Source organism: Ranitomeya variabilis, chromosome 4 (assembly GCF_051348905.1).
Source record: "Ranitomeya variabilis isolate aRanVar5 chromosome 4, aRanVar5.hap1, whole genome shotgun sequence".
Taxonomy (NCBI): Eukaryota; Metazoa; Chordata; class Amphibia; order Anura; family Dendrobatidae; genus Ranitomeya; species Ranitomeya variabilis.
In genome coordinates, this window is record NC_135235.1 from 532,718,531 (window position 1) to 532,739,579 (window position 21,049).

General features: G+C 44.4%; 1 protein-coding gene across 3 annotated transcripts in view; it reads left to right on the plus strand.

The window, feature by feature from the left end:
• The window catches only part of WIPF2 (WAS/WASL interacting protein family member 2), a 49,674-nt gene that overhangs the window by 13,246 nt on the left and 15,379 nt on the right, over window positions 1-21,049 (plus strand). For 2 of the 3 annotated variants that reach the window (XM_077252386.1, XM_077252389.1), the window contains exons 2-3: window positions 15,607-15,744; window positions 18,069-18,201. In XM_077252386.1, coding sequence (XP_077108501.1) covers window positions 15,682-15,744; window positions 18,069-18,201 — 196 coding nt within the window. In that variant the 5' untranslated portion in view covers window positions 15,607-15,681. Of the gene's footprint in view, window positions 1-4,961; window positions 5,015-15,606; window positions 15,745-18,068; window positions 18,202-21,049 lie in introns of all 3 variants that reach the window. The other variant, XM_077252388.1, reaches the window with a different exon arrangement.

Sequence of the window (21,049 nt, forward strand, 5' to 3'; positions counted from 1 at the left end):
AGACCTCCAAAACCTTCTATCACAAGGCCCGGTCCATCATCCACAAGTCAAGAGCTTACACTTGACAGCTTGGCTTTTGAGAGGAAGCTGTTAGAAGGCAGAGGGTTCTCTCTGGGGCTAATTTCAACTCTTCTACAAAGTAGAAAACCAGTCACAACAAAACAATATGGGAAAATATGGAAAAAATTCCTTTCATCAGGTGCGAAAATAGGGGAAGAAACCCCCCTTAAATCCATATTAGAGTTTTTGCAAAAAGGGTTGGAGATTGGTTTAGCCACGAGCACCCTAAAAGTTCATGTTGCAGCATTAGGAGCCCTATTCAATTTTGATTTAGCTTCAAATAGGTGGGTCTCTAGGTTTATCAGGGCAGCCGGGAGATCTAGGCCTCTTCCGGTAAGGGTTACCCCCCAATGGGATTTAATTTTTGTCCTTAAAGCCCTGACTAAACCTCCCTTTGAACCATTAGATGAAATCTCATTGAAAAACCTATCTCTCAAAACCTCCCTGTTGGTCGCCCTCACATCTGCCCGCAGGGTTAGTGACATACAGGCGCTTTCAGCTAACCCCCCTTACACACAGTTCTTAGAGGATAGGGTCATTTTAAAGATAGACCCAGCATACCTCCCGAAAGTGGCTTCCAGATTTCACAGATCTCAAGAGATATCGCTCCCCTTCTTCAGTCCCAACCCTAAAAATAGGGAGGAACAAATATTACATACATTAGATGTCAGAAGATGCCTCCTGCAATACTTAGAAGCCACCAGAGAGAGTAGGGAGGATGCCTCTCTTTTTGTGTTTCCAGGGTCCCCGAAAGGGGAAAAAAGCCTCCAAAGCCACTCTAGCGAGATGGATCAAGGACGCTATCAGCCTGTCATACTCGACAAATGGACTGTCCACTCCAGGGGACGTCAAGGCTCACTCAACAAGAGCAGTAGCAGCCTCTTGGGCGGAGAAGGCCGGAGCTTCTATAGACCAGATATGTAGAGCTGCTACTTGGTCATCACCTTCCACATTCTATAGGCACTATAGATTGGACCTTATCTCCTCTTCGGACCTTACCTTCTGTAAAAGGGTTCTAGAAGCGGTGGTCCCTCCCTGAATGTACAATCTATTTAAATCTCTCCGTGGTGCCGTCATGGGCGACAGAGAAAAATATAGTTCTTACCGATAACGGTATTTCTCTGAGCCCATGACGGCACCCGTACATTCCCTCCCTTCACTCATGGGTGTACACATCAACATAGTGTCATAGATTATTTGATATTAGGTCACGCGGTATCTTGATTATACTAAGTAATGTTATAACTAACAAGCTTTTTCGTAGTCTCCCATCGTTCTCTATGTAAACAACTGATGCGGGAGAGTGGTACCGCCTTTTTATCTGTAGGTTTCCTGTCCTTGGTGGGCGGATCCCCTCTCTCCGTGGTGCCGTCATGGGCTCAGAGAAATACCGTTATTGGTAAGAACTATATTTTTCCCATGTAACGGTGTCTGGTAGAATAGTCCTAGTTAAAGGGCCAGTTCTGCCTCCTGGCTGCATGGCAGAGCTGACTAATTCTCCTAGGACGCAGCAGCTCCTGCTCTCTCCCGGTGTCCAGCGATCACATGATCACTAGGTCCAGAGGAGGAAGCACTGTCTGTGCTTACTAATCTTGTGCACACACTGCTTGTTGTGTAGACAGTGATCAGGGCAAACAACATAATAAATGATTCCTGGCTTTGTCTGATAGCAGATCCTCAGCAGCTGCACAATTTCGGGCAAGCTGCCTACTCTGCATTGACATTTTAGAATGTCGGTGGAGAGTAAAGTGTGCACAGCCCGATGTTGTCTAGGGCAGTGCAGAAGTTGTTAAAGGGTAAATAAACTTTATATATATATATATATATATATATATATATATATATATATACACTCGAGTATAAGCCGACCCGAGTATAAGCCGAACCCCCTAATTTTGCCACAAAAAACTGGGAAAACTTATTGACTCGAGTATAAGCCTAGGGGGGAAAATGCAGCAGCTACCGGTAAATGTCAAAAGTAATAATAGATACCAATAAAAGTAAAATTAATTGAGACATCAGTAGGTTAAGTGTCTTTGAATATCCATATTGAATCAGGAGCCCCATATAATGCTCCATACTGTTCATTATGGCCCCATAAGATGCTCCATATTAAAATATGCCCCATATAATGCTGCATAAAGGTTAATAAAGGCCCCATAAGATGCTCCATAGACACATTTGCCCAATATAATGCTGCACAAATGCTGATTATGGCCCCATAAGATGCTCTATAAAGATATTTGCCCCATATAGTGCTGCACAAACGTTATGGCCCTATAAGATGCTCCATACAGACACTTGCCCCATATGCCGTAGTGCCCTACAACTGTTATTTATGGCCCCATACAGACACTTGCCCCATATAGTGCTGCACAAACATTATGCCCCTATATAGTGCTGCAGAAACGTTATGGCCCCATATAGTGCTGCAGAAACATTGTGGCCCCTTATAGTGCTGCAGGAATGTTATGGCCCCATATAGTGCTGCAGGATTGTTATGGCTCCATATAGTGCTGCAGGAATGTTATGGCCCCATATAGTGCTGCAGAAACATTATGGCCCCATATAGTGCTGCAGGAATGTTATGGCCCCATATAGTGCTGCAGGAATGTTATGGCCCCCATATAGTGCTGCAGAAACATTATGGCCCCATATAGTGCTGTAGGAATGTTATGGCCCCATATAGTGCTGCAGGAATGTTATGGCCCCATATAGTGCTGCAGGAATGTTATGGCCCCATATAGTGCTGCAGGAATGTTATGGCCCCATATAGTGCTGCAGGAATGTTATGGCCCCATATAGTGCTGCAGGAATGTTATGGCCCCATATAGTGCTGCAGGAATGTTATGGCCCCATATAGTGCCGCAGGAATGTTATGGCCCCCATATAGTGCCGCAGGAATGTTATGGCCCCCATATAGTGCCGCAGGAATGTTATGGCCCCATATAGTGCCGCAGGAATGTTATGGCCCCATATAGTGCCGCAGGAATGTTATGGCCCCCATATAGTGCCGCAGGAATGTTATGGCCCCATATAGTGCTGCAGGAATGTTATGGCCCCATAGATGCTCCATACAGACACTTTTGCCCCATTTGCTGCGATAAAAAAAAAAAATCACATACTCACCTCTCCGTCGCTCAGGCCTCCGCACTTTCAATAGTCACCTGCTCCTCGTTCCGGGCGCCGATCTATCTCCAGCACTGACGTTCAGCAGAGGGCGCGCACTGACCACGTCACCGCGCCCTCTGACCTCAGCGTCAGTGCTGGAGACAGATCGGCGCCCGGAACGAGGAGCAGGTGTCTATCGCGCAGCGCTGCGCTGCGCTCCCCTCCCCGTATACTCACCTGGTCCTGCCGCTGTGTAGATCCTGCTTCCCCGACGCCGCAGCGCTGCATCCTGTACTCAGCGGTCCCTATGGGAGGTGGAGCCGCATATTCATTTACTGTAATCAGCGGGACCATGTGACCGCTGAGTACAGGAAGAAGCTGAAGCTGCTGCTGCCGGCGCCGGGGAAGACAGGGACCTGCAGGGACCGCGCCTGGACTAGGTGAGTATTTTTAGACAGCCCCCGCTCCCCCTCCCCTGCCGACCCCCGGGTATGACTTGAGTATAAGCCGAGAGGGGCAATTTCAGCCCAAAAAAGTGGGCTGAAAATTTTGGCTTATACTCGAGTATATACGGTATAGGTGTATGTACGTATGTATGTGTGTATATATATATATATATATATATATATATATATATATATATATATATATATATATATATATATATATATATATATATAGTACATGCTGTAAAGTTATTAAAAAGTTCAGTTCACTTTATTAGTAGACTTGACTTTTTATCTGGTCAAAAGAGGCCCTAATGTACCACTGAAACCTGTTTTTTTCCTGTCTACTTGACTGGCTTCAAATGTACTAACTCAACATCTGTACTTCATCTTTTGGGAGTGTACTCACTAAGGGTATGTGCACACGTTGCGGATTCTCTGCGGATCCGCAGCGTTTTTTGAGGTTCAGAAATGCTCCAGATCAGCAATTGATTTACAGTACAATGTAAATCAATGAAAAAAAAAATGCTGTGCACACTTTGCGGAAAATCCGCTGCAGAAACGCTGCGGTTTTAAAGAAATAGCATGTCAATTCTTTTCTGTGAATATGCAGCGTTTTTGTACCCATTCCATTATAGAAAACCGCAGGGGTAAAAAACGCAGCAAATCCGCAAGAAAACCGCAGCAAAAACGCACCAAAAAACGCTGCGGAACCACACAAAAAACCGCAGGTGCGTTTTCTGCCAGGAGAGACAGAATCCGCACCAGAAATTCCTAAGCCTAATCCGCAATGTGTGCACATACCCTTAGTGAGCTAGTGCAGTCACTTGGTCTTCTGCTTTGTGACTTTATATGAGCCTCATGTACTCCTCTCTAGTTGATGTTCCCAAGCTACTGAAGGATTTTTCCCTAAATTTTGAACTTTTCTCATAACCATAGGATAGGAGAAAACTTTGATTGCTTCGCGTCTGACCACTTGATCCTCCAGCAATCTTCACGAAAACCGTGCTCTGTAGAGTGGAGCAAAGGTCCACAAGCACGATCTCTGCTCCAGGAAATAGCGTAGTGCTGTATTGGGTCATTCCATGGTAGCTTATGTTACAACACAATATAGTAACTTATGTTACAAACATGTTTAATCCAATGTATGGTAACCTATTGTAATGCAAGTTACCATCAGTTTAGTAACAAAAGTTACTATACTGTGCGGTTACGCAAGTTATCTATATTTCTTGTAATAAAAACTGTTGCTTTTAACTTGAGAGGTTAAAATACATTTTTTAAAGTTGCTGAGACTACGGTGTTTTAATACAATAAAAATAGTGCTTTTCCCCTGTTTACCAGAACAGAAAATTTGGCAGCCTCATGAAGGACAATTGCCTTTCCTTTTTTGTAACGTAAGTTACCAAGTAATAACACTGAATTTTGTATTTAATTTTATTGTTGAAAAATCAAACTGTGTTGAAATCTATTGAGAATAGTTTATTGTACAATATACATTCACTCCTTTCTGTGCCTGCCTTCAAAGAACAGTCTGTAGCCAGTTTTTGGCTTGTGAATGTAACGTACGTTACCATAGAATGACCCTATTTGGCTTTCCATAGCAGTGCCAAAGTTAATGAATAGAGCGGAAGTTAATAATACTAATAATATTATTTATTTTTTTATATAGCGCTAACATATTCCGCAGCGTTTTACAGTTTGCACACATTATCATCGCTGTCCGCTCACAATCTAAATTCCCTATCAGTATGTCTTTGGAGTGTGGGAGGAAACCGGAGACCCCGCAAGAAACCCACACAAACACGGGGAGAACATACAAACTCCTTGCAGATGTTGTCCTTGCTGAGCCCAGGACCCCAGCGCTGCAAGGCTGCCGTGCTAACCACTGAGCCACCGTGCTGCGTTGAGCACACCTCTACTATGCTCAAGAAAGTGCTATGCAGAGCACAATTCGCAGGATCTCTGTAGAGATCAGGAAGTTATCCCCTATACTGAAGGCAGAGGATAACTTTTTATTTTGGGAATAACCCATTAAGAGCTGTGCACATGCTTGTTACAGTGTACTTTTGATCGATAGTCTGTTGTAAATTTCCAGTACTGAAGAATTCTGCATTTGAATGGAGTTGATTGTGATCTTACATGGGTAGAATTTGTGAAATCTCTGCAATCAAACTGTTGTTGAAAAGTTTTTGAATTCTGAAGAATGAGGGGATTTTACATTTTATCATGTATGCTGCTCTGCTCGTTTCCTAGGTTCCCAGCCGCTGCTGCTGTCCATCTATAAAGGAGTTCAGCATTTATAATCTGATTTCTTTGCTATACAGCTGGCCAGATTGCTTGATCTGGTCACCTTCAGTGCCCCTGTACTCCTTTGATGCTGTTGAGGCCCAGCTACCGCTGCTTGTAGCATGGGAGCGGGCACAGTTCAGTTCAGTAGTACAACTATGCTGCAGGGCTGAGCTCTTTAAATTCCCAGGCTTATCGAACGATAACTTTATGCCCTATACATCCATGATGTGTTTTTTTTATTCTTTTTAAGATTGGACAACTCTTTTATTATTGAATTATTCATTAGATGTATCTCGCTTTCTAGGCTGTTTTTATTTTTTTTCTCTGCTTTACTGCCATGTTCCAGATGTAGCGGTATTGTGTTTAGAGAGATTTTCCAGCTTTGGGGAGATTTTTTTTTTTTTTTTTTGTGTGCTATTTTTGTATTTGGAGCTAAAAATTTTTTTTGCAATTGTGATGCATTAAAAAGGTGGTCCACTACATTGTATAATTCTCCCACCGATTTAAAACTTGTAAAGAAGTATTTTTGTAAATTGCTGACCACTCACTCGGCATCACGTGACCCTGGCTGCAGCCGCTGCTGACATCTGCTGATGTCACGTCAAGCTCCAGATTCCCTTGCATCCCCGGGTGTGACCCAGTTGCGCTCACCCCTCCTTATTGGCTGGTCTGTGGGTTGAGTTTAACCGCACGTCACAGCCCAGTATCCAGCAAGCGACTTCCCTCTATTCTCTGCTTTCATTAGCCCCAAGCGCCCACTATCTGACTGGGGTTTGGGCAATGTGTCACCGCACGTCACAACCCAGTAATCAGGAGGGGTGCGAGCAACTGGGTCACACCCGGGTGATGTAAGGTGTTCTGGAGCTCGACGTGACCTCAACGGCGGCTGCAGCCACGGTCAGTGATGGCGCCAATGACGGGCACAGATGAAAACAAGAGGCATTTACAGAAATACTTCTTTACTAGGTTTAACTCTGTGGAGGCATTATAGAATGTAGTGCACAACCCCTTTAAAAATGTGCACAGTTTTGGCTTCTACAACCTTTTTTTTTTTTTTTTTTCCCCCTGCACATTGAACTTTGATGTGGTCTGTGGTCCCAAATAAGCTCAGAGCAGTTCAGAAAAAGGCAGATAAGGGCCGCAGTCAGACAACCATGTAAATCGGACCAAGATCAGACTGCACTGTGCGGACTGGCTGGCTGCTCTCCCCACTCGAGTGTGACAGCGGCATAGAAAAATACGATGCTGTCGATCATGGGTTGGGAGAGCCGCTGGCTAGTCCGTGGACTGCGGTCTGACTGAACCTTATGAGTAATAAACTCCGTCAGTCATACAGACTGACTGACAGGTTCTCAGATGACTATAACCAATTGCGGAATAAGTTGGTACAACACAAAGGCTACAAAAGACAAATGTTGCAACATTTTTAATGAAACACAGTTGCAAAATATGCATAATATGCTAATTGTGTGGCAAAAGTAACATAATTTGCAAAAACAATACCCTTTGGCTACATTAATGTTGCGGTGAAGTACAGTGTGTAGCTGCCCCTTACGGACCGAGCGATCATATCCTCTCCAGTAACCGGATGGCACTGCAGAGTGCTGGTTTCTTCCTGCAACCTGTCAAGTCACTGCTTGGATGTTCACCTTGCCTGGGGCTAGTTTTTACTATTGCACAGATAGTTAGCTGGGGCACCCCATTTAGACCATCGTCCCAACATGACAGTGTGCTGGATGAGGTTTCTGTAGTTTTGATGACGAGAATAGTGCTCGCTGTCAAGTGCATATGGGTCATGCCATGTCAAGTGGACCAGTGGTCCCCACTCGACCTTCTCCGATTTTGCTGAAAATTTATAAGGATGTACATGTATGTTTGAAAAGAGGTTCTGTAAATTTTTAGGGCCAGATCTCAAATACATTGGGCACTGTTGACCTTTCACTGGAGGTTCCACCAAGCCTGCGGCTTCAGCTAAGAGGATTTTGCAAACTTTGGCACATAGCCATTAGAGTTCTATACTGGCTATGATGCTGAAATTTGGCATGCTAGCTCAACTTTTGCGGCTAAACACGATAAAATTATTACCGGCTATGACAAAACAATATTTCGGCCGCAATTTTGTGTCAAAGTAGCTTGAAAAACACGTCGCATAAAATTTATGCCAAACTTTGCCCATATATAACTCAAGACTAGTGTTGAGCGATACCGTCCGATACTTGAAAGTATCGGTATCGGAAAGTATCGGCCGATACCGGCAAAGTATCGGATCCAATCCGATACCGATACCCGATACCAATACAAGTCAATGGGACTCAAGTATCGGACGGTATTCCTGGTGGTTCCCAGGGTCTGGAGGAGAGGAAACTCTCCTTCAGGCCCTGGGATCCATATAAATGTGTAAAACAAAGAATTAAAATAAAAAATATCGCTATACTCACCTCTCCGACGCAGCCTGGACCTCAGCGAGGGAACCGGCAGCGTTGTTTGTTTAAAATTCGCCCTTTTACTTGGTTACGTGAAGTCCCGGCTTGTGATTGGTCAGGGCGGCCATGTTGCCGGGACGCGGACCAATCACAGCAAGCCGTGACGAAATTACGTCACGGCTTGCTGTGATTGGTCCGCGTCCCGGCAACATGGCCGCCATTAACCAATCACAAGCCGGGACGTCACGGGAGGCTGGACACGCGCCCATTTTAAAAAGCGCGCGTGTCCAGCCTCCAGTGACGTCCCGGCTTATGATTGGTCACGGCGCCATGTTGCCGGGACGCGGACCAATCACAGCAAGCCGTGACGAAATTACGTCACGGCTTGCTGTGATTGGTCCGCGTCCCGGCAACATGGCCGCCATTAACCAATCACAAGCCGTGACGTCACGGGAGGCTGGACACGCGCGCTTTTTAAAATGGGCGCGTGTCCAGCCTCCCGTGACGTCCCGGCTTGTGATTGGTTGCGCCGCGGTCAACCAATCACAAGCCGGGAGGCTGGACACGCGCGCATTTTAAAATTTTAAAATGGGCGCGTGTCCAGCCTCCCGGCTTGTGATTGGTTGACCGCGGCGCAACCAATCACAAGCCGGGACGTCACGGGAGGCTGGACATGCGCCCATTTTAAAATGCGCGCGTGTCCAGCCTCCCGTGACGTCACGGCTTGTGATTGGTTGCGTCTCCCATGTGACTGCGACGCAACCAATCACAAAGCCGGGACGTAATTTTAAAATCCTTAAGGACCTGAAATTACGTCACGGCTTGCTGTGATTGGTTGCGTCTCCCATGTGACTGCGACGCAACCAATCACAACGCCGGAACGTAATTTTAAAATCCTGAAGGACCTGAAATTACGTCACGGCTTGCTGTGATTGGTTGCGTCCCGGTCACATGGGCGGCACGCAACCAATCACAAGCCGGGACTCACGTAAAGGAAAGAAAAGCGCGAATTTTAAACAAAGAACGCTGCCGCTTCCCTCGGTAAGGTGCAGGCTGCGTCGGAGAGGTGAGTATAGCAATATTTTTTATTTTAATTCTCTCTTTTACACATTTTTACATTAATGTTGTTTCGATACCGATACCCGATATCACAAAAATATCGGATCTCGGTATCGGAATTCCGATACAGCAAGTATCGGCCGATACCCGATACTTGCAGTATCGGAATGCTCAACACTACTCAAGACCAAAAACCAATAGTAACTGGTGCTTTGCCCTGTACACCAAACATCTACATGACTTTGCATTGCTGCAATATCACGGTCAAAGCATATGTATTTGTGGAAATATTCACACCCACATATGATGAAAAACTTAAAAAAAACGAATTTTACCTATTTTTAGGTCAAATTTCTCAAAAAGGGTACCCCTAAAATATATTCTGATATCATTAGAAAGAGCACATTTTTCTCTACAAGGATCATTGTTTTGTTTTTTTTGGAGTCTCTCAGTTTAAGAAATGAAAAATGCCACTGAACATGGTGTTATTTATTAATACGCAATGAATGGTAACTGCACTATTCAAACCCTTGCGTTGGTCCATGGTGGTTATACCACAACCAATTCCCTAAGAATTGGTATTATAATCCTATTAAGAATTGTAATAATGCTGTCTTTCGAGAATTGGCAGCCCCATCGCCTAGGAGCCATGGCGGATAGCCGTGCAAGGCGAGCCTCGGGCGGTCTCTTTATCGCAGGTTCCGAAGCCTGAGGGTGGGTGTCTTTGCCTAGGATCCCAAGCCTAATATTGGGTATCTTTTGTTGGTTCCCAAGCCATAATGTTCAGTCTAAGTGGTCTGGAATTGTTGCTGAATTTGCAACATAATCGGTTCAGAGAAGCTGTATTGTCGGCCCATTGCTGTTGCAGCTGGTGCTGGAATTATTGCAATGATTGACTGCTTGGGAATCCAGCATGTATCATTTCTCACAGGCCAGTGAAAGAAGCTAGCTGGTCCATGAGGATGCATAAAATTTGTTAATGCATCATGCTCGTCGACTGAAATTTCAGAAATATTTCCAATGCACCAGTTCCTATCGTAAATGCAGGCAATGTATTGCCCTGGCTGGAGGTTTGCAATTGGCACAAAAGGCATTTCTGATCTGACAGATCTATCTACATGGGCAATGAAAGATGATGGGTCATTTGACACCCTTGAAATGCGAATCTTTTTGTCATCAATTGGCACAAACTGGTGATTTTCTCTTGTTCCAGCAATTGTATGTCCATATTTGAACCTTTCCTCTTGAACTACCCGTATTTCGTCAATTTTTTTCTTTTGGAACAAAAAAAAAAACTTGATTCCATGCAGTTGCTCGTTGCAAAAGTTGAATAAATCCACCGGGGTCAGTATTTGGTTTTCAGTTGGGCGTTGAAGACTGGCACGAGCTGCCAACCTCTTTGCTGTCCCTCCAATCCCATCACAGGGCGACTTTCCATGACTGGTACCAAAATAATTCCATTCAGCGCTGATATTGAAATCAGCATTGTGGTGGCACAAGTTGAGAAAAATTTTGAAATTTTTGAACTGGGCTGCAGATCCATCGCTGAAGTAGTGGATATGACGAATCCCATAGATGAGTCTTGAGATACTCCACAATTACTGTTAAGAAAGTGTGGACTGCAACCGTGTCATGTTGTGAGCAATCACTGATTATGCACAAGCTGATGTTCTGCCAGCTTCACCATTTAACTCCTTGAAGTAAATTACAAATGGGTGTCCTGTAGCTTGACTATTTTCCCAGTGGAAACCTTGAATGGCATCTTGAACAATAAATGAGTAATTTTCAGCAAAGTCCATAAGGATCACAAGCTCTTCAGGTCTCAGATTTTCCTTCAACAATTTCAGATAGCAACTTTGATGCTTGGCGATGTAGTGATGGCTACAAACTTTAGAAATTTTCAAAACCAATTCTTCAATGAAATCTTCTATAGTCAGTTGTTTGGTATCAAACGTGTCTCGATCAGTGTGAATCCATTGTTTGAACTCAATAATATCTTCAGGGTCACTGTTGACAAACACATTGACTAGAAATTCTTTTAAAACTTCAGGACCCGGGCATTTATCACAACGGCCGAGCATACAGTCCTTGGATTCAATTCCACAGACCATTTTGCATATGAGCTCTTTGGAGTCATCATTGATTGGGCATGCTGCAAGCATTAGTTTGACATTTTGTGAATGGTACACACACAAACGCAATGTGTTCCAGCAGATCCAACGGTTACGCACCACTTTGGCCGAAGCTCACAAAACTTGGAAAATCCAATTTCAGGGCCATTCCGATCCCGACAGGCAACAAACATTTCCCTCATATTGCTCAGTAATAGTCGCTTTTGCATCTGCTTTTTTTTCTCCTGCTATTCGCACTGTTATAGTCTTTTTTTACCAGGGCACATTCGACTGAATTCATCATCCTCAAAAAATGCCTGCACCTTTTTCTTCACTTCCTCAGAAACTTTCTTGCCACACTTGATTCTAGGTAAGGCTAAGATCCCATATTCACATTTAAGCTTTTGAGCTTGTTTGACCATTCTTTCAGAGACACCGAATTCGTCTGATATAGCCTTAATGGACCAACTTTTAGATGCCAATGTCAAGATTTGGACCTTTTTGGACAGCAATGGGCCGACAATACAGCTTCTCTGAACCGATTATGTTGCAAATTCAGCAACAATTCCAGACTACTTAGACTGAACATTATGGCTTGGGAACCAACAAAAGATACCCAATATTAGGCTTGGGATCCTAGGCAAAGACAACCCACCCTCAGGCTTCGGAACCTGCAATAAAGAGACCGCCCGAGGCTCGCCTTGCACGGCTATCGGCCATGGCTCCTAGGCGATGGGGCTGCCAATTCTCAAAAGACAGCATTATTACAACTCTTAATAGGATTATAATACCAATTCTTAGGGAATTGGTTGTGGTATAACCACCATGGACCAACGCAAGGGTTTGAATAGTGCAGTTACCATTCATTGCGTATTAATAAATAACACCATGTTCAGTGGCATTTTTCATTTCTTAAACTGAGAGACTCCAAAAAAACAAAACAATGATCCTTGTAGAGAAAAATGTGCTCTTTCTAATGATATCAGAATATATTTTAGGGGTACCCTTTTTGAGAAATTTGACCTAAAAATAGGTAAAATTCGTTTTTTTTAAGTTTTTCATCATATGTGGGTGTGAATATTTCCACAAATACATATGCTTTGACCGTGATATTGCAGCAATGCAAAGTCATGTAGATGTTTGGTGTACAGGGCAAAGCACCAGTTACTATTGGCTTTTGGTCTTGAGTTATATATGGGCAAAGTTTGGCATAAATTTTATGCGACGCGTTTTTCAAGCTACTTTGACACAAAGTTGCGGCCGAAATATTGTTTTGTCATAGCCGGTAATAATTTTATCGTGTTTAGCCGCAAAAGTTGAGCTAGCATGCCAAATTTCAGCATCATAGCCAGTATAGAACTCTAATGGCTATGTGCCAAAGTTTGCAAAATCCTCTTAGCTGAAGCCGCAGGCTTGGTGGAACCTCCAGTGAAAGGTCAACAGTGCCCAATGTATTTGAGATCTGGCCCTAAAAATTTACAGAACCTCTTTTCAAACATACATGTACATCCTTATAAATTTTCAGCAAAATCGGAGAAGGTCGAGTGGGGACGATTTTTAAAACTAGTCCACTTGATGTGGAATGACCCATATGTGAACCAAGTATAAATGGACTGTCAAGGATTAGAAGGGCTTAATTCCCAAATCAGTGATTTTTCGTATACCCAAAAATCTTTCCACGTTTCATCAGTGTTTCATATGAGTGTGTCATCAATTTAATCAGTATTTCTTGTATGAAAAAAACACAAAACTGAGGGATTCTCAAGCTTCTCAAGCTTCTCCATTCAAACAGCCTATGAAAAATGGACCGCACACTGTAGACTTGCATTGGCAAACTTGGTCCAAAGCTTGGATCAAAATCAGGTATGGCTCTGTGATTTTTTTAAAATTTTTTATTTTCCCTTAACAGTCGGCCACCAAAAAAAATTACACAGACATGTGAACAGGCCCATAGAATAGGTATTATTTCTATTTGTGAAAAACGCTTTATATAACTCATGCAAGAAAAACTGATGTCTGAAGGAGCCCTAAATAACAACTAGATACTCAAGTGTACTGTTATGGAATATGAGTGTATTTACCAATAAAGGCGTGATGAGAGCTGGCCCACTTTATAGTAAAATATTTGCCATCCTCGTGGTTTGATCAAAGGTTTACCTAATAGACCCAGTGCCAAGTGGGTGACCCCTCTACAAACTCAGCCTGCCTTTATAGATGCAGTGCCAAGTGGGCGACCCCTCTACATACTCAACCTGCCTTTATAGATGCAGTGCCAAGTGGGCGACCCCTCTACGAGCTGAACCTGCCCTTATATATGCAGTGCCAAGTGTGCAACCCCTCTATGAGGTCAGTCTGCCTTTATAGATGCAGTGCCAAGTGGGTGACCCCTTTACGAGCTCATCCTGCCCTTATAGATGCAGTGCCAAGTGGGTGACCCCTTTGCGAGCTCAGCCTGTCCTTATAGATGCAGTGCCAAGTGGGCGACCCCTCTACGAGCTCAGCCTGCCGTTATAGATGCAGTGCCAAGTGGGCGACCCCTCTACGAGCTCAGCCTTCCGTTATGGATGCAGTGCCAAGTGGGCGACCCGGTTACGAGCACAGCCTGCCTTTATAATTGCAGTGCCAAGTGGCGACCCCTTTACGCGCTCAGCCTGCCCTTATAGATGCAGTGCCAAGTGGGTGACCCATCTGTGAGCTCAGCCTGCCTTTATAGATGCAGTGCCAAGTGGGCGACCCCTCTACGAGCTCAGCCTGCCGTTATGGATGCGGTGCCAAGTGGGCGACCCCAATACGAGCACAGCCTGCCTTTATAAATGCAGTGCCAAGTGGGCGACCCCCTCTATGAGCTCAGCCTACCTTTATAGATGCAATGCCATGTGGCTGACCCCTCTACAAGCTCAGCCTGCCCTTATAGATGCAGTGCCAAGTGGGCGACCCCTCTATGAGCTCAGCCTGCCGTTATGGATGCAGTGCCAAGTTGGCGACCCCTCTACGAGCACAGCCTGCCTTTATAAATGCAGTGCCAAGTGGGCGACCCCTTTACGTAGATCAGCCTGCCCTTATAGATGCCGTGCCAAGTGGGCGACCCCTCTACAAGCTCAGCCTGTGCTAGCAAGACGTAATGCAGCACATCTGTATGTTTCCCAGATTTCACTAACTTTTTCCAAACATTTTTAATTGCAATGACCGAGGAAGCTCATTATTACACATGCTGACGTTAGAGCTGAAGAGGGAATTCTCATCTCTAATTTGTGCCCTGTTTACAGTGCTATTCCTCCTATATAAGCCACAGTGTTAAAGGGGTTGTCCATGATTTTGATATTGATGGCCTATCCTTAGGATGGGCCAGGAAGCCTTGTACGTGCTTGGGATACAGAAATATCAAACTTAACAACATGGTTTTAAACCGGTTGTCCATTCTTAAACTACAAGTCTGCCGTCACTCTATGATGGCAGACTTGGGAATCCTCACATCACACACGCTGCGCTCTGTGAGGAGTCTCTGGCGCTGGGAGCTTGCGGTCATGTGAGCCCATGTATGCGTTATGCATACTCCTGGCCACAGTCCGACTAGAAATTTTCCAGTTTCCCTAAATGTACTTTAATTGAGTGAGGCTGCGCACATCTAGTTGGAATGTGGCTGGGAGTATACATAATGCATACAGGCGCTCACATCACTACCGTACCCAACATCAGAGAATCCACACAATGCGTAGTGCGCATAATGTGAGGATTAACAAGTCTGCAGTTATATAATGGCTTGTAGTTTTAAGACTGGACAGCCACTTGAAAATTCTTCTCCTTTCCACCGTTGCCGGAATGCATGATCTCCACCATTGCATATGGAAACGTTATCTTGTCCTGTAACCACGATAATTATGGCGACCCGCCAGATCCAAGGTGGCTCGTGGTTGGGAATCAGTGGGTATTGGTAGCAGAGCAGATTTTGATAGCTAACAGTAGAGTGGTTAATTTTATGCACATACAAAACTATTATATCTGTAGCCTTTCCATTCACATAATACAGACTGCCATAATCCTTGTATTTCTTCCACAGAAGCTTGGTCTGAAGATTAATGTGACTCTGCTGCTTCTTCCATACAGGATTCGTGTGGTCTCCACCCCATATAGGGGCTGGTTGCAGGAGTCAACAGTGAATCGGTAATATTACTGAGAAAGATGCCTATCCCTCCTCCACCCCCACCACCACCAGGACCTCCGCCACCTCCTACATTCTCCCAGGTAAATGCATACAACAAAGCAGGCTTGACTTGAATATTCAGGACTATATACAAGTGCTTCTCACTAAATTAGAATATCATCAAAAAGTTAATTTATTTCAGTTCTTCAATACAAAAAAGTGAAACTCATATATAGAGTCATTACAACTAGAGTGATTTATTTCAAGTGTTTATTTCTGTTAATGTTGATGATTATGGCTTGCAGCCAATGAAAACCCAAAAGTCATTATCTCAGTAAATTAGAATACTTTATAACACCAGCTTGAAAAATTATTTTTAAATCTGAAATGTTGGTGTACTGTGAAACGTATGTTCAGTAAATGCACTCAATACTTGGTCCGGGGCTCCTTTGGCATCAATTACTGCATCAGTGCGGCGTAGCATGGAGGCGAGCAGCCTGTTGCACTGCTGAGGGGTTATGGAAGCCCAGGTTGCTTTCATAGCAGCCTTCAGCTCATCTGCATTGTTGGGTCTGGTGTCTCTCATCTTCCTCTTGACAATACTCCATAGATTCTATGGGTTTAAAGTCAGGTGAGTTTGCTGGCCAATCAAGCACAGTGATGCTGTTGTTTTTAAACCAGGTATTGGTACTTTTAGCGGTGTGGACAGGTGCCAAGTCCTGCTGGAGAATGAAATTTCCATCTCCTAAAAGCTTGTCGGCAGAGGGAAGCATGAAGTGCTCTAAAATTTCCTGGTAGATGGCTGTGCTGACTTTGGTCTTGATAAAACACAGTGGACCTACACCAGCAGATGACATGGCTCCACAAACCATCACTGATTGTGGAAACTTCACACTAGACCTCAAGCAGCTTGGATTGTGGCCTCCCCAGTCTACCTCCAGACTCTGGTACCTTGATTTCCAAATGAAATGCAAAATTTACTTTCATCTGTAAACAACACCTTGGACCACTGAGCAACAGTCCAGTTCTTTTTCTCCTTGGCCCAGGTAAGACACTTCTGGGGTTGTCTATTGGTCATGAGTGGCTGACACAAGGAATGCGACGCTGGTAGCCCACGTCCTGGATACTTGTGTGTGGTGGCTCTAGAAGCAATGACTCCAGCAGCAGTCCATTCCTTGTGAATCTTCTCCAAATTTTTGAATGGCCTTTTCTTAACAATCCTTTCAAGGCTGTGATTATCCCGGTTGCTTGTGCACCTTTTTCTACCACACTTTTTCCTTCCACTCAACTCTCCGTTAATATACTTGGATACAGCACTCTGTGGACAGTCAGCTTCTTTAGCAATGACCTTTTGTGGCTTACCTTCCTTGTGGAGTGTGCCAATGACTGCCTTCTGGACATCTGTCAAGTCAGCAGTCTTCCCCATGATAGTGTAGCCTACTGAAACAGTCTAGGAAGCCTTTGCAGGTGTTTTTGTTAATTATTATAAGCCATAATCATCAACATTAACAAAAATAAACACTTGAAATAGATTACTCTGTTTGTAATGACTATATAATGAGTTTCACTTTTTATATTGGAGCTGAAATAAATTAACTTTTGATGATATGAGATGAGAAGCACTTATACTAGTGATACTAGGGCGGTTTATTCTCATCTGTGCTACTTCCAACATACAACCTGTGTAGCTCGTTATTGGATTTATTCATAAGTGGGGTAGAGTGTATGGTTTGTTCTTTCTAAGGATATGTTCAGATGAGGCAAAAATGCGGCAACCAGTATATCAGCAAAGTCTATGACCTTTTACCAAATATCTACACTCTTCAAAGAGATTTCTTGTGCTGAAATTGACCTGCGGGGAGCCTACAACTTCTAACAATGCCATTTCTTTCTGCAGGTTTTTCTGTTGTGTGGATTTTATCTTTTGCAAAGCAAATTGTCATGTAATCAATGCAGATGTACAGTATATTGCAATGGTCTTTTGTGAACTTACCCTATAGGTGGGTTCACACAGTGCAGTTGCTGTGCTTTTTTCCCCTCTAGTGTAAAAAGGTCTTGAGGCTCTTGTTTTCGCTCTGCTGAGGACCTACTTTAGTAATGTAATACACTTTGACTTAATCGCTCAATCCACGTTCTGGAAAGATGAAGCCGAGAGGGAGATCTATTCACACTGGGGTGTTAAAAACTTATCTTGCCTCATTTCTGGATGGAACTTGCATTAAGTTTTCTGTCTGAACATAGACTGTGGGATGGTCGTGTCACAGGGTTAGTCCCCATCTATTACCAGTCCAGGTATTGCAGAACAGGCGAGGGCTCTCGGTGTTTGTGGCACTCAGCACATTGTCATGGTTTGATATCATTTCCAGAATATAATATCATATACGAGAATGTTTGTTACAATTTTCTGTCCTTGACTTGTCTACAGGCCAACACTAAACCCCCTAAGCTTACCAACGAAGAACAAAGAGGCCGAGGGGCTCTGCTCAGCGACATCTGCAAAGGAGCGAATCTAAAAAGGACCACTGCAGTGAATGACCGGAGTGCTCCCGTATTAGAAAGTATGTATTGTGTGACCTGTATGTAATGAATATGCGGAGCAGGAAATCTTCATGCAATCTCCAGGCACTCCCTTTCTATATAAATATTGACTGGTGTGAGACGTCTGGGTTTGAAGTTATAAAATATACTGAACTCTGTACTTTTCCCCTGAAACTAACATTGCAGAAATAAAAGAAGATGCTTGTCATTTTGCAAAGGGGATATGTGTAAGGGTACTGTCACACTATACGATTTACCAACGATCACGACCAGCGATACGACCTGGCCGTGATCGTTGGTAAGTGGTTGTGTGGTCGCTGGGGAGCTGTCACACAGTCAGCTCTCCAGCGACCAACGATGCCGAAGTCCCCGGCTAACCAGGGTAAACATCGGGTTACTAAGCGCAGGGCCGCGCTTAGTAACCCGATGTTTACCGTGGTTACCAGCGTAAAAGTAAAAAAAAACAAACAGTACATACTTACATTCCAGTGTCTGTCCCCCGGCGTTCTGCTTCTCTCCACTGTGTCTGCGCCAGCCGGAAAGCACAGCGGTGACGTCACCGCTGTGCTCGCTTTCCGGCCGGACGGCGCTCACAGTGCAGAGAAGCAGAACGCCGGGGGACAGACACTGGAATGTAAGTATGTACTGTTTTTTTTTTTTTTTTTACTTTTACGCTGGTAACCACGGTAAACATCGGGTTACTAAGCGCGGCCCTGCGCTTAGTAACCCGATGTTTACCCTGGTTACAAGCGTACGCATCGCTGGATCGCTGTCACACACAACGATCCAGCGATGACAGCGGGAGATCCAGCGACGAAAGAAAGTTCCAAACGATCTGCTACGACGTACGATTCTCAGCGGGGTCCCTGATCGCTGCTGCGTGTCAGACACAGCGATATCGTATGGATATCGCTGGAACGTCACGGATCGTACCGTCGTAGCGACAAAAGTGCCACTGTGTGACAGTACCCTAAGTGAATCTGCCACTTAACTCGTCACTCCCCAATCTGCTTATCTAGTCAGATAGTGCTTGTTAAGATAAGTAAAGCCATACTTTTTTTTATCCATAATCAAAAAATCCACATATTTTTTTTCTATCAGCATGCAAATGAGGCCACTTGTGTTTTTGGAGGTCACAGAACACTTTGAGTCCCTGCTTTCCCATCTCAAGTCCCCACCTTGTGCAATCCACTGGTGCTTGACTGACAGCTCCATGGCTGTGTATTGTCATGTGCTAGTAAACGAAATCTCGCAGCAGTGAGAGGTGCAAGATGGGGACTTGAGCTGGGGAAGCAGAGGATCATGAAGTGCTCATCGTGCCCTGAGCACTTATGGCCTCATTTGCAGGCTGATAAAAACATGATTATTTTGATTATAGAGCTGCAGATTGTTATAAACAACAGTATGGGTCGTCTTATCTTTACTATCCTTACAAGGTCCCTGGACGCTAGCAGGTCTCTACCTGTGTATCATTGGAAGAGACCTGTCAGTCATAAAGACTTGGCAGGGAGAAGCTGGCTGGGGACTTGCTTTGGGCTAGTCAGCCGAGACATAAATCCTGGACTGCTTTTCAAAGGGTGCTTACCCTGAAACCGTGCAGCATTTCAGAACAAAAATACAAAGCTGCAATTGCGCAGCCAATGTCTGATTCTGGGCAGCATGAATCTGATGGCAAGTCTCCTATGAAGGGATTAGTGCCAAAACAAATGATATCCTATGTATATGAGTAGAGGTCCTATGCCTGGCACTGCTACTGATCAATTGAGTTCTAGTCTAGCAGTATCCGGATATAAGTGATGTGTGGGGCAGAATAAAGCAGCTGCCAGAAAACCATGTGTGGAGCTGCTCTGTTCTGCCGTACATTGTTTATACCCGGAAATGCCAGAGCAGAATTCAGTGGTGGTGCCTGTTGTCGACCCCCTCCAATCTCATCAGTTGTTTAGTACTTGACGATAATTCCTTTAAAGAGACTGTCTGGGGTCACAGCCTCTTTCCATGTAATGTCAGGGCTGAAGGGCTATATTCCGCTCCGTATTCCAGTGGAAATCATTGTGAATTATTTCAGTCTGCCACTTCCCACAGTTGCAGTGTAGACCAGCAGTGGTCAAAGATGCTCCCAACACCGTGCCAACACTGGTAATTGGCTGTCCGCACAGTGTAAGATAACCTGGAAGAAGCTTCTGCTAAACCGTGGCCAAGTTGGATCCATAATGACTATCTAGTCCCTGGACCTGTTCCACTACTAGTACAACCCCTTCTCGATCTGAATGTTTGGCCTAATAAAATAAAAACACTTATACTCATCTCTCGTGCTGGTGCTGTTCCAGCGGTGTCGGCACTCTTGGTCCCGGGGCTTACATGTAATATTTATGATACATAAGTCCTTTGTACAATCAGTGCTGCTGTTACTGTCCTCATCTTCAGACAAATCGAGCATGAAGAGAAAGCCAAGGCTGTGGCTGCTCTGACTTTATTTTATCGGCGCCAAATACTCAGATCAGGATAGGGTTGTCGCAGTGGTGAACAATCCCTTTTAAAGGATTATTCCCAATGTTATCGTACTTGCAGATGTGCAAGTATTCGACAGAAGGGACCTCCACCAATCTTGAGAAAAGACTGTGATCTGGAGCGGTGGGACTGCCTGATATAGTAGAGTTCAATGCACGTCTAACTCTGGCAGTCCCATAGGTAATGAATGGAGCAGTGACATTCATGTGTGGCCACCACTTGATTCCAACACAAAATTTCAGAGCCCTGATGTCCAGTGGTTGGACCCCGATTAATGCACAACTTATCACTTTGCATACGTGATAACTTCTAAAGTTGAGAATAAATCCTTAAGGCTCCATGTACATAATGATAGTTGGT